This window comes from Salmo salar, chromosome ssa17 (assembly GCF_905237065.1).
Source record: "Salmo salar chromosome ssa17, Ssal_v3.1, whole genome shotgun sequence".
In the NCBI taxonomy this organism is placed as follows: domain Eukaryota; kingdom Metazoa; phylum Chordata; class Actinopteri; order Salmoniformes; family Salmonidae; genus Salmo; species Salmo salar.
In genome coordinates this window covers 69,354,907-69,367,844 of record NC_059458.1, presented here as the reverse complement: position 1 = coordinate 69,367,844, position 12,938 = coordinate 69,354,907, and the positions used below count along the sequence as shown (strand labels likewise).

General features: G+C 48.3%; 1 protein-coding gene across 5 annotated transcripts in view; it reads left to right on the top strand.

Annotated features, from left to right (window-relative positions):
* Positions 1-12,938, top strand: part of LOC106592487 (IQ motif and SEC7 domain-containing protein 3) — a 294,872-nt gene that overhangs the window by 246,953 nt on the left and 34,981 nt on the right. For all 5 annotated transcript variants that reach the window (XM_045700042.1, XM_045700047.1, XM_045700045.1 and 2 more), the window contains one exon: positions 7,345-7,484. In XM_045700042.1, coding sequence (XP_045555998.1) covers positions 7,345-7,484 — 140 coding nt within the window. The remainder of the gene's footprint in view (positions 1-7,344; positions 7,485-12,938) is intronic.

The window sequence follows — 12,938 nt, the reverse complement described above, 5'->3', positions numbered from 1 at the left end:
TCCTGGATCAAAGAGCCTATTACAGGGGTGGGCCATGCTGGTCCAGGATCAGAGAGCCTAGCTAGGGGTGGGCTATGCTGGTCCTGGATCAAAGAGCCTATTACAGGGGTGGGCCATGCTGGTCCAGGATCAGAGAGCCTAGCTAGTGGTGGGCCATGCTGGTCCTGAATGGCTGTTGTATGTGGTTGTTGCAGAGTCAGATGTACTACCTGAATTTGTTCACGGAGAGATGGAGAGATGGAATATACATAAAATAAGAGAAGTTAGGTGAAAGCACAGTAAGCAGAACTCTCCCCCACCCCCTCGCTCCCTCCCTCCCTCCCCTCTCAATCTCTCTTACACGCACACATCCCCCCCACACACACACACCCTGCTCCTCTTACTCCCACTGTGCTGACTCCATAATGTGGAGTGATGCCTCAGCATATCCAAGAGTGCATCTGTGTCACTGCACTGACGAGTGTCTCCATTTGCCGAAATGATTCCAGACCTAGCAGCCTCATTGGCTCCTCAATGAACCACCCTGGCTATAATGGGGTCTATCTAGAGGGAAGCCTGACGGCCAAATGATACTGTATTTTCTCCCCAGTCCCCAGTTGATATGTTCCCCACAGTCCCCAGTTGATATGTTCCCCCCAGTCTCCAGTTGATATGTTCCCCACAGTCCCCAGTTGATATGTTCCCCCCAGTCCCCAGTTGATATGTTCCCCCCAGTCCCCTGTTGATATGTTCCCCCCAGTCTCCAGTTGATATGTTCCCCCCAGTCCCCAGTTGATATGTTCCCCCAGTCCCCAGTGGATATGTTCCCCCCCAGTCCCCAGTTGATATGTTCCCCCCAGTCTCCAGTTGATATGTTCCCCACAGTCCCCAGTTGATATGTTCCCCCCAGTCTCCAGTTGATATGTTCCCCACAGTCCTCAGTTGATATGTTCCCCCCAGTCCCCAGTTGATATGTTCCCCCCAGTCTCCAGTTGATATGTTCCCCCAGTCCCCTGTTGATATGTTCCCCCAGTCCCCAGTTGATATGTTCCCCCCGGTCCCCAGTTGATATGTTCCCCCCAGTCCCAGTTAATATGTTCCCCACCAGTCCCCAGTTGATATGTTCCCCCCTAGTCCCCAGTTGATATGTTCCCCCCAGTCCCCAGTTGATATGTTCCCCCCAGTCCCCAGTTGATATGTTCCCCCCTCAGTCCCCAGTTGATATGTCCCCCCAGTCCCCAGTTGATATGTTCCTCCCCAGTTGATATGTTCCCCCAGTCCCCAGTTGATATGTTCCCCCCAGTCCCCAGTTGATATGTTCCCCCCTCAGTCCCCAGTTGATATGTCCCCCCAGTCCCCAGTTGATATGTCCCCCCCCAGTCCCCAGTTGATATGTTCCCCCCAGTCCCCAGTTGATATGCTCCCCCCAGTCCCCAGTTGATATGTTCCCCCAGTCCCCAGTTGATATGTTCCCCCCAGTCCCCAGTTGATATGTTCCCCCAGTCCCCAGTTGATATGTTCCCCACCAGTCCCCAGTTGATATGTTCCCCCCAGTCCCCAGTTGATATGTTCTCCCCAGTCCCCTGTTGATATGTTCCCCCCAGTCCCCAGTTGATATGTCCCCCCAGTCCCCAGTTGAAATGTTCCCCCCAGTCCCCAGTTGATATGTTCCCCCAGTCCCCAGTTGATATGTTCCCCCAGTCCCCAGTGGATATGTTCCCCCCAGTCCCCAGTTGATATGTTCCCCCCAGTCTCCAGTTGATATGTTCCCCACAGTCCCCAGTTGATATGTTCCCCCCAGTCTCCAGTTGATATGTTCCCCACAGTCCCCAGTTGATATGTTCCCCCCAGTCCCCAGTTGATATGTTCCCCCCAGTCTCCAGTTGATATGTTCCCCCCAGTCCCCAGTTGATATGTTCCCCCCAGTCCCCAGTTGATATGTTCCCCCCAGTCCCCAGTTGATATGTTCCCCCCAGTCCCAGTTAATATGTTCCCCACCAGGCCCCAGTTGATATGTTCCCCCCAGTCCCCAGTTGATATGTTCTCCCCAGTCCCCAGTTGATATGTTCCCCCCAGTCCCCAGTTGATATGTTCTCCCCAGTCCCCAGTTGATATGTTCCCCCAGTCCCCAGTTGATATATTCCCCCAGTCCCCAGTTGATATGTTCCCCACCAGTCCCCAGTTGATATGTCCCCCCAGTCCCCAGTTGATATGTCCCCCCCAGTCCCCAGTTGATATGTTCCCCCCAGTCCCCTGTTGATATGTTCCCCACAGTCCCCAGTTGATATGTTCCCCCCAGTCCCCAGTTGATATGTTCCCCCCCAGTCCCCAGTTGATATGTTCCCCCCTCAGTCCCCAGTTGATATGTTCCCCCCAGTCCCCAGTTGATATGTTCCCCCCAGTCCCCAGTTGATATGTTCGCCCCCAGTCCCCAGTTGATATGTTTTCCCCCAGTCCCCAGTTGATATGTTCCCCCCAGTCCCCAGTTGATATGTTCCCCACAGTCCCCAGTTGATATGTTCCCCCCTAGTCCCCAGTTGATATGTTCCCCCCAGTCCCCAGTTGATATGTTCCCCCCAGTCCCCAGTTGATATGTTCCCCCCAGTCCCCAGTTGATATGTTCCCCCCAGTCCCCAGTTGATATGTTCCCCCCTCAGTCCCCAGTTGATATGTCCCCCAGTCCCCAGTTGATATGTCCCCCCCAGTCCCCAGTTGATATGTTCCCCCCAGTCCCCAGTTGATATGCTCCCCCCAGTCCCCAGTTGATATGTTCCCCCAGTCCCCAGTTGATATGTTCCCCCAGTCCCCAGTTGATATGTTCCCCCCAGTCCCCAGTTGATATGTTCCCCACCAGTCCCCAGTTGATATGTTCCCCCAGTCCCCAGTTGATATGTTCTCCCCAGTCCCCTGTTGATATGTTCCCCCCAGTCCCCAGTTGATATGTCCCCCCAGTCCCCAGTTGAAATGTTCCCCCAGTCCCCAGTTGATATGTTCCCCCTCAGTCCCCAGTTGATATGTCCCCCCAGTACCCAGTTGATATGTTCCCCCCTGTCCCCAGTTGATAAGTTCCCCCCAGTCCCCAGTTTATATGTTCTCCCCAGTCCCCAGTTGATATGTTCCCCCAGTCCGCAGTTGATATGTTCCCCCAGTCCCCTGTTGATATGTCCCCCCCAGTCCCCAGTTGATATGTTCCCCCCAGTCCCCAGTTGATATGTTCCCCCCAGTCCCCAGTTGATATGTTCCCCCCAGTCCCCAGTTGATATGTTCCCCCCAGTCCCCAGTTGATATGTGCCCCCAGTCCCAGTTGATATGTTCCCCACCAGGCCCCAGTTGATATGTTCCCCCCAGTCCCCAGTTGATATGTTCCCCCAGTCCCCAGTTGATATGTTCCCCCCCAGTCCCCAGTTGATATGTTCTCCCCAGTCCCCAGTTGATATGTTCCCCCCAGTCCCCAGTTGATATATTCCCCCCAGTCCCCAGTTGATATGTTCCCCACCAGTCCCCAGTTGATATGTTCCCCCCAGTCCCCAGTTGATATGTTCTCCCCAGTCCCCTGTTGATATGTTACCCCCAGTCCCCAGTTGATATGTCCCCCCAGTCCCCAGTTGATATGTTCCCCCCAGTCCCCAGTTGATATGTCCCCCCCAGTCCCCAGTTGATATGTCCCCCCTGTCCCCTGTTGATATGTTCCCCCAGTCCCCAGTTGATATGTTCCCCCCCAGTCCCCAGTTGATATGTTCCCCCCAGTCCCCAGTTGATATGTTACCCCCAGTCCCCAGTTGATATGTTCCCCACCAGTCCCCAGTTGATATGTTCCCCCCAGTCCCCTGTTGATATGTCCCCCAGTCCCCAGTTGATATGTTCCCCCCAGTCCCCAGTTGATATGTTCCCCCTCAGTCCCCAGTTGATATTTCCCCCCCAGTCCCCAGTTGATATGTTCCCCCCCAGTCCCCAGTTGATATGTTCCCCCCAGTCCCCAGTTGATATGTTCCCCCTAGTCCCCAGTTGATATATTCCCCCAGTCCCCAGTTGATATGTTCCCCCCAGTCCCCAGTTGATATGTCCCCCACGTCCCCAGTTGATATGTTCCCCCAGTCCCCAGTTGATATGTTCCCCCCAGTCCCCAGTTGATATGTTCCCCCCAGTCCCCAGTTGATATGTTCCCCCCCAGTCCCCAGTTGATATGTACCCCCAGTCCCCAGTTGATATGTTCCCCCTAGTCCCCAGTTGATATATTCCCCCCAGTCCCCAGTTGATATGTTTCCCCCCTCAGTCCCCAGTTGATATGTTCCCCCCAGTCCCCAGTTGATATGTTCCCCCAGTCCCCAGTTGATATGTTCCCCCCAGTCCCCAGTTGATATGTCCCCCCAGTCCCCAGTTGATATGTTTCCCCCCAGTCCCCAGTTGATATGTTCCCCCCAGTCCCCAGTTGATATGTTCCCCCCAGTCCCCAGTTGATATGTTCTCCCCAGTCCCCAGTTGATATGTTCCCCCCAGTCCCCAGTTGATATGTTCTCCCCAGTCCCCAGTTGATATGTTCCCCCAGTCCCCAGTTGATATGTTCTCCCCAGTCCCCAGTTGATATGCTCCCCCCAGTCCCCAGTTGATATGTTCCCCCCAGTCCCCAGTTGATATGTTCTCCCCAGTCCCCAGTTGATATGTTCTCCCCAGTCCCCAGTTGATATGTTCTCCCCAGTCCCCAGTTGATATGTTCCCCCCAGTCCCCAGTTGATATGTTCTCCCCCAGTCCCCAGTTGATATGTTCCCCCCCAGTCCCCAGTTGATATGTCCCCCACCAGGCCCCAGTTGATATGTTCCCCCCAGTCCCCAGTTGATATGTTCCCCCCAGTCCCCAGTTGATATGTTCTCCCCCAGTCCCTAGTTGATATGTTCCCCCCCAGTCCCCAGTTGATATGTTCCACCCAGTCCCCAGTTGATATGTTCTCCCCCAGTCCCCAGTTGATATGTTCCCCCCAGTCCCCAGTTGATATGTTCCCCCCAGTCCCCAGTTGATATGTTCTCCCCCAGTCCCCAGTTGATATGTTCCCCCCAGTCCCCAGTTGATATGTCCCCCACCAGGCCCCAGTTGATATGTTCTCCCCTGTCCCCTGTTGATATGTTCTCCCCAGTCCCCAGTTGATATGTTCCCCCCCCAGTCCCCAGTGTATATGTTCTCCCCAGTCCCCAGTCCCCAGATGTTATGAAATATCCTGCGCCTGGGGGGAACATATCAATGTTCCCCCCAGGCGCAGGATATTTCATAACATCTGTAACGAGTGCGCTGAGTCGGGAAGCAAGCTCAGGGAGTGAGTGTTTTAATAAATAAATGAAACAATAACCACGAAACACAAACAACGCACCGACATGAAACAGAGTCAATAACACCTGAGGAAAGAACCAAGGGGAGTGACAGATGTAAGGAAGATAATCAAGGAGGTGATGGAGTCCAGGTGAGTGTCATGAGGCGCAGGTGCGCGAGACGATGGTGACAGGCGTGCAGGATAATCAGCAGCCTGATGACCTAGAGTCTGGAGACAACATCAAGAGGAGGGTTTTTTGCAATTAACTAATTCAACATTTGCTTCTGTCATTTTTTAATAGAATGTATGTGTGTGTGGGGTTGTGTGGTGTGTGTGTGTGTGTGTGTGCGTGCCTGTGTGTGTAGAGAGTTGATGTCGAGGCGCTGTATGTGTGTGTTTGATGGTGTGCTTTGACTGAGTGTGTTTGTTTGTGCTCTGTGATCATGACTGAAATATGAGTGTGTGTGTGTTTGATCGTGCTCAGTGACCGGGACTGAGTGTGTGTGTTTGATCGTGCTCAGTGATCGGGACTGAGTGTGTGTGTTTGATCGTGCTCAGTGACCGGGACTGAGTATGTGTGTTTGATCGTGCTCAGTGATCGGGACTGAGTGTGTGTGTTTGATCGTGCTCAGTGATCGGGACTGAGTGTGTGTGTTTGATCGTGCTCAGTGATCGGGACTGAGTGTGTGTGTTTGATCGTGCTCAGTGATCGGGACTGAGTGTGTGTGTTTGATCGTGCTCAGTGATCGGGACTGAGGGTGTGTGTTTGATCGTGCTCAGTGATCGGGACTGAGTGTGTGTGTTTGATCGTGCTCAGTGATCGGGACTGAGTGTGTGTGTTTGATCGTGCTCAGTGATCGGGACTGAGTGTGTGTGTTTGATCGTGCTCAGTGATCGGGACTGAGTGTGTGTGTATGTTTGGTGCGCTGTGCCCAGCGTAGTGTGTGTGTGTTTGGTGCGCTGTGCCCATCTTGGTGTGTGTGTGTGTGTGTGTGTGTGTGTGTGTGTGTGTGTGTGTGTGTGTGTGTGTGTGTGTGTGTGTGTGTGTGTGTGTGTGTGTGTGGGAGGGAGGGGGCTCCCTGTGGCTCTGACACATTCCCTGGCCTTGGAACAGGAAGAGTGGGTCAGTGTACACACAGCATGGCTCTTCCACCACAGAACACAGATCATTCACCATTCAACTCTCTTGTCTCAAAGCTCCACTGAGGTGAATACACACACACACACATACACACAATAAACACGCACAGACTCAAAATCACGCATGCACACACACCCACACGCCGAACCCACACATACACACACACCATAGAAAGACTACTGAATGCGTCATGGCCTGGGCTGTTTCTACATGCATGTATGTGATGTGGTGCTGTAGCTTACAGTAGCTTACAGTAGTTTACAGTAGTTTACGGTAGTTTATGGTAGTTTACAGTAGTTTACAGTAGTTTAGTTGTTTACAGTAGCTTACAGTAGTTTACAGTAGTTTACAATAGTTTACAGTAGTTTACGGTAGTTTACAGTCGTTTACAATAGTTTACAGTACTTTACAGTAGCTTACAGTAGTTTAGTTGTTTACAGTAGCTTACAGTAGTTTACAGTAGTTTACAATAGTTTACGGTAGTTTACAGTAGTTTACAATCGTTTACAGTAGTTTACAGTAGCTTACACTAGTTTACAGTAGCTTACAGTAGTTTACAGTCGCTTACAATAGTTTACTGTAGTTTACAGTAGTTTACAGTAGCTTAAAATAGTTTACAGTAGTTTACAGGCTTCTGTCATTGTGCCTCTTTGTGGATGTCTGTGTATTTGGGATTGCATGCGTGTGTTTGGGCCTCTCAAACATTGCCACTGTTTCTAGAACATGGTTTGTGTGTGTGTGTGTGTGTGTCTAGGTGTGGATGATGGAGCTGACATCCCCAGAGACATGGTGGTGGGCATCTATGAGGGGACTAACCCATGGTGTGTGTGTGTGTCTAGGTGTGGATGATGGAGCAGACATCCCCAGAGACATGGTGGTGGGCATCTATGAGGGGACTAACCCATGGTGTGTGTGTGTGTCTAGGTGTGGATGATGGAGCTGACATCCCCAGAGACATGGTGGTGGGCATCTATGAGAGGATCCAACAGAGAGAGCTGCGCTCCAATGAAGACCACGTCACCTACGTCACCAAGGTGGAGCAGTCCATTGTGGGCATGAAGACAGTAAGGACACCAGGGCTTGACATTAACGCTTGTTCGGGACTAGTGAAAAAAACATTTTTGGGGGGGACAATCAGAATATACATTTCTGTTGTCTGAATGGACAAGTCAGATAAATCACACAAAAATCTCAATGTCAAACAATTACTCCGATCAGAGTTGGATCAGAGTGTCTTCCGTAGGCGTTGCAATGTGCATTGTTCTCTCAATCTCTGCAGAGCGCATCGGAGTGGAATTGTATTGCATTGACAGGCACGAGCGGTCTTTCAATCACCTGCACAGATCCCCATGTAGCCGTGTGTGCACACACAGATGCAAGCGTACACACAGATGCACACACACACACACACACACACTGTAAGACCGATCCATCAATGTTTACTTGGTGACAGAAGCCACTCAGTCATCTTATAGCTTGTAATTTATCATTGACAGACACATACAATACATCTGAAAACAATAAGAAGTGTTTGAGCTGTTTTTGTCACTCAAGAGCAAGGTTGATTTAGTTTGAGAACATACCCAGTGCAATAAGTTAGCCCAAGGGAGTCAAACTCATTCCACGGAGTGCCTAGTGACTGAGGGTTTTTGTTATTTCCTTTCAATGAAGACCTAGACAACCAGGTGAGGGGAGTTCCTTACTAAACAGTGACCTTAATTCATCCATCAAGTACAATGGAGGAGTTAAAACCCACAGACGTTGGGCCCTCCATGGAATGTTAGCCCATCAAGGTATATCTATCTAATCCAACAGTCATGTCGTTTCGCCGTTGGCTCAGATGGTTACACCGTAACCAAACCGGCCGCGCGCGTGCCCTGTCATGCGCTGTCATCCGCAAATAGATTTTTTTCCACCCACACCAAAGGCGATCACGACACGGAGGTTGAAATATCAAATCAAACTCTGAACCAATTATATTAACAGGTCGAAAAGCATTAAACATTTATGGCAATTTAGCTAGCTAGCTTGCAGTTTCTAGCTAATTTGTCCTATTTAGCTAGCTTGCTGTTTCTAGCTAATTTGTCCTGGGATATAAACATTGAGTTGTTATTTTACCTGAAATGCACAAGGTCCTCTACTCTGACAATTAATCCACACATAAAACAGTCAACCGAATCGTTTCTAGTCATCTCTCCTCCTTCCAGGCTTTTTCTTCTTTGGACTTTATATGGCAATTGGCATCTATTTTAGTGCTTGGCAATGTAGACACTCGTTGGCGGGCGCGAGCCATGTGGGTGCAATAATTGAATAACATGTATGTTTAAATTTATTTTGCAATGTGAGTGGTGTGGTCAGCATGTTAGATTGTGGTGCTTATGAAACCAAGGTTGTGGGTTTGATTCTCACATGGACCACAGAATGTTTTTGTTACACTGAAGATACAGTATATATTACTCTGTTACACCAAACATTGTTCAACTAAACCGTTACACTGACCTCTGTCTGGTCTCCCTTGTAAAAGAGGTCTCTTGATCTCAATGGGACTTCCTGGATAAATAAATACGATTTTATCAAACTAAACATGTGTGTTCACCGCACCAATCTTACCTAAAAAGCTTAAAGACTCCTGTTGCAAGTAGCTGGCTAATATAGATAAATTGAGTAATGACCTGAGTTAATGATTTCAGTCCTGATAATGAGCCTTTGCTAATGGTGGAGATGCTAATGAGTAAAATGGCTAATGGGCTCTGCTGACAGTGCTGAGGAAATGTAGTAACAGTGTTCGCTAACAACGCTAATGAGAAAGACGGAAGGACTTTGAAACGGTGTCTCCTCTTAGCTGAAAATGATTAAATGATCAAACTACCGCAATGTCCAGTTCATACTGCAGCAACAGGACCCCACAGTACTATACAGTTCATACTACCTCAACAGTACTCCACAGTACTATACAGTACTATACGGTCATACTGCAGCAACAGGACTCCACAGTACTATACAGTTTATACGACCTCAACAGTACTCCGCAGTACTATACAGTACTATACGGTCATACTACCTCAAGAGTACTCAACAGTACTATATGGTTCATACTACCTCAAGAGTACTCAACAGTACTATATGGTTCATACGACCTCAACAGTACTCCACAGTACTATACAGTACTATACGGTCATACTACCTCAAGAGTACTCAACAGTACTATATGGTTCATACTACCTCAACAGTACTCTACAGTACTATACAGTACTATACGGTTCATACTACCTCAACAGTACTCCACAGTACTATATAGTTCATACTACCTCAACAGTACTCCACGCTACTATACAGTTCATACTACCTCAACAGTACTCCACAGTACTATACAGTTCATACTACCTCAACAGTACTTCACAGTACTATACAATACTATACGGTTCATACTACCTCAACAGTACTCCACAGTACTATATAGTCCATACTACCTCAACAGTACTCCACAGTACTATACAGTTCATACTACTTCAGCAGTACTTCACAGTACTATACAGTTCATACTACCTCAACAGGACTCCACAGTACTATACAGTTCATACTACCTCAACAGGACTCCACAGTACTGTGCAGTTCATACTACTTCAACAGTATTGCAGCGCAGGTGATAATGACGCAAGCAATCAACAAGCTTCCACCCACTGTGCAGTTTCATATACTTTTTCTACTACAAGTAGGCTAGTCTACCCATGTGGCTCAGTTGGTAGAGCATGGTGTTTGCAACGCCAGGGTTGTGGGTTCGATTCCCACGGGGTACCAGTACGGAGAGAAAAAATGTATGAAATGTATGCATTCACTACTGTAAGTTGCTCTGGATAAGAGTGTCTGCTAAATGACTGAAATGTAAACGCCTTGACTTTTTCCACATTTTGTTGTGTTACAGCCTGAATTTAAGATGGATTAAAGGGAGATGTTTGGTCACTGGCCAACACACAATACCCCATCATGTCAAAGTGGAATTGTGTTTTTATTATTAATTTAAAATGAAAATATGAAAGTATTCAACCCCATTTGTTAATGCAAGCCTAAATATGTTCAGGAGTAAACATTTGCTTAACAAGTCACATAATAAGTTGCATGGAATCACTCTGTGTGCAATAATAGTGTGTAACATGTTTTTTGAATGACTTCCTCATCTCTGTACCCCACACATTCAAGTATCTGTAAGGTCCCTCAGTCGAGCAGTAAATTTCAAACACAGATTCAACCACAAAGACCAGGGAGGTTTTCCAATGCCTCGCAAAGAAGTGTACCTTTTGGTAGATGGGTACAAATAAAATAAAAAGCAGACATTGAATATCCCTTGGAGCATGGTGAAGTTATTAATTACACTTTGGATGGTGTATCAATACACCCAGTCACTACAAAGATACAGGCTTCCTTCATAGCTCAATTGCCGGAGAGGAACGAAACCACAACATTGTAGTTACTCCACAATACTAACCTAATTGTCAGAGTGAGAAGAAGGAAGCCTGTACAGAATACAAATATTCCAAAACATGCATCCTGTTTGCAACAAGGCACTAAAGTAATACTGCAAAACATTTGTTAAAGCAATTAACTTGAATACAAAGTGTTATGTTTGGGGCAAATCCAATACAACACAACACATTACCGAGTAACACTCTCCATGTTTTCAAGCATAGTGGTGGCTGCATCATGTTATGGGTATTCTTTTAATCTTCAAGGACTGGAGAGTTTTTCAGGATAAAAAAAGTTAATCACCGTCGATACCTGGTTCAGTCTGCTTTCCACCAGACACTAGGAGAGGAATTCACCTTTCAACAGGACAATAACCTAAAACACAAGGCCAAATCTACACTGGAGTTGCTTACCAAGAAGACAGGGAATGTTCCTGAGTGGCCGAGTTACAGTTTTGACTTAAATCTACTTGAAAATCTATGGCAAGACCTGACAATGGTTGCCAAGTAATGATCAACAACCAATTTGACAGAGCTTGAAGAATTTTGAAAAGAATAATGGGCCAATGTTACACAATCCATGTGTGAAAAGCTCTTAGAGACTTACCCCAAAAGACTCACAGCTGTTATCGCTGCCAAAGGTGCTTCTACAAAATATTGACTCGGGGGTGTGAATACTTATGTATGTGAGATATTTCTATATTTAGTTTTCAATGAATTTGCAAAAAAGTTGCTAAACATGTTTTCACTTTGTCATTATGGGGTATTGTGTGTAGATGGGTGAGAATTATATATAGAAAAAAATCTTATCCATTTTGAATTCAGGCTGTAACACAACAAAATGTGGAATAAGTCAAGGGGTAGGAATACTTTCTGAAGGCACTGTATTTCATCATTTCAAGTTAGATTCTGTTGTGTCATGTTATATCATATGAAATTCAAAAATAGAAAACAATTAGGCAAGGAAATACAATAGACAAAGAAGGATGAAATAGAACAATAATTCTATGGTGCAGTCTGAAATATTCAGATAACTGCCAAAATATAGGAAACACCAACATAAAGTGTCTTAATAGGGCGTTGGGCCACCACGAGCCAGAACAGCTTCAATGCGCCTTGTCATAGATTCTACAAGTGTCTGGAACTCTATTGGAGGGATGCGACTGTCACGTCCTGACCAGTGAAAAGGGTCATTTTGCCATAGTAGTATGGTCAGGGCGTGGCAGGGGGGTTGTTTTGTGTGTTTTGGGGTTGGTTTGTTTCTAGGGGAATTTGTTCTAGTTTTCGGTTTCTATGTTTCATACGGGTAGTTTGCATACGGGTAGTTTGGCTAGGTCAGGGGGAGCCCTGACCTAACTTCCCGGGCGTACAGGAGAGAGCCGTGGAGCAAACCGGAGCCAAGAAAGGAGTCAAGCACTGAGTTTGACGCGAGATTCCGGGAAATGGTACTGGCGGAGAGGGCGTGCAGAGGGGTGAGAAATGCATTACGAGGTGATGCGCATTACGGGGTGATGCGCACTATCTCGCCCATCCACACACACAGTCCGGTGCGGTCGGTACGGGCTCCGCAGCGTTGCCAGGCGAGAGTTGGCCGGCAGCCAGGAACAAGTGCGCCGGCTTAACGCATCTGGCCGCCAGTGCGTCTCCTCGGCCCAGTTTATCCTGCGCCTGCTCTACGCACGGCAGCCCTCATTCCCCAGCACAGCCCAGTTCGCCCTGTGCCAGCGCTCCGCCCGTGTCGGGCTACAGTGACCATCCAGCCAGGACGGGGTGTGTCAGACCTCCGGTGCGCCTCCACGGCCCAGTGTGCCTTGTGCCTGCTCTGTGCACCCAGTCTCCTGTGCGTCTCCCCAGTCTTGTGAGACCGGTTCCCGCTCCCAGTAGGAAGCTTCCAGTAATGATCAACGGTCCGAAGCCTCCAGCGATAATCCACGGCATGAAGCCTCCAGTGATGATCCATGGCTCGGAGCCTGTAGGGTTAATCCATGGCACGAAGCCTCCAGTGATGATCCATGGCCTGGAGGCTGTAGGGATGATCCATGGCACGAAGCCTCCAGT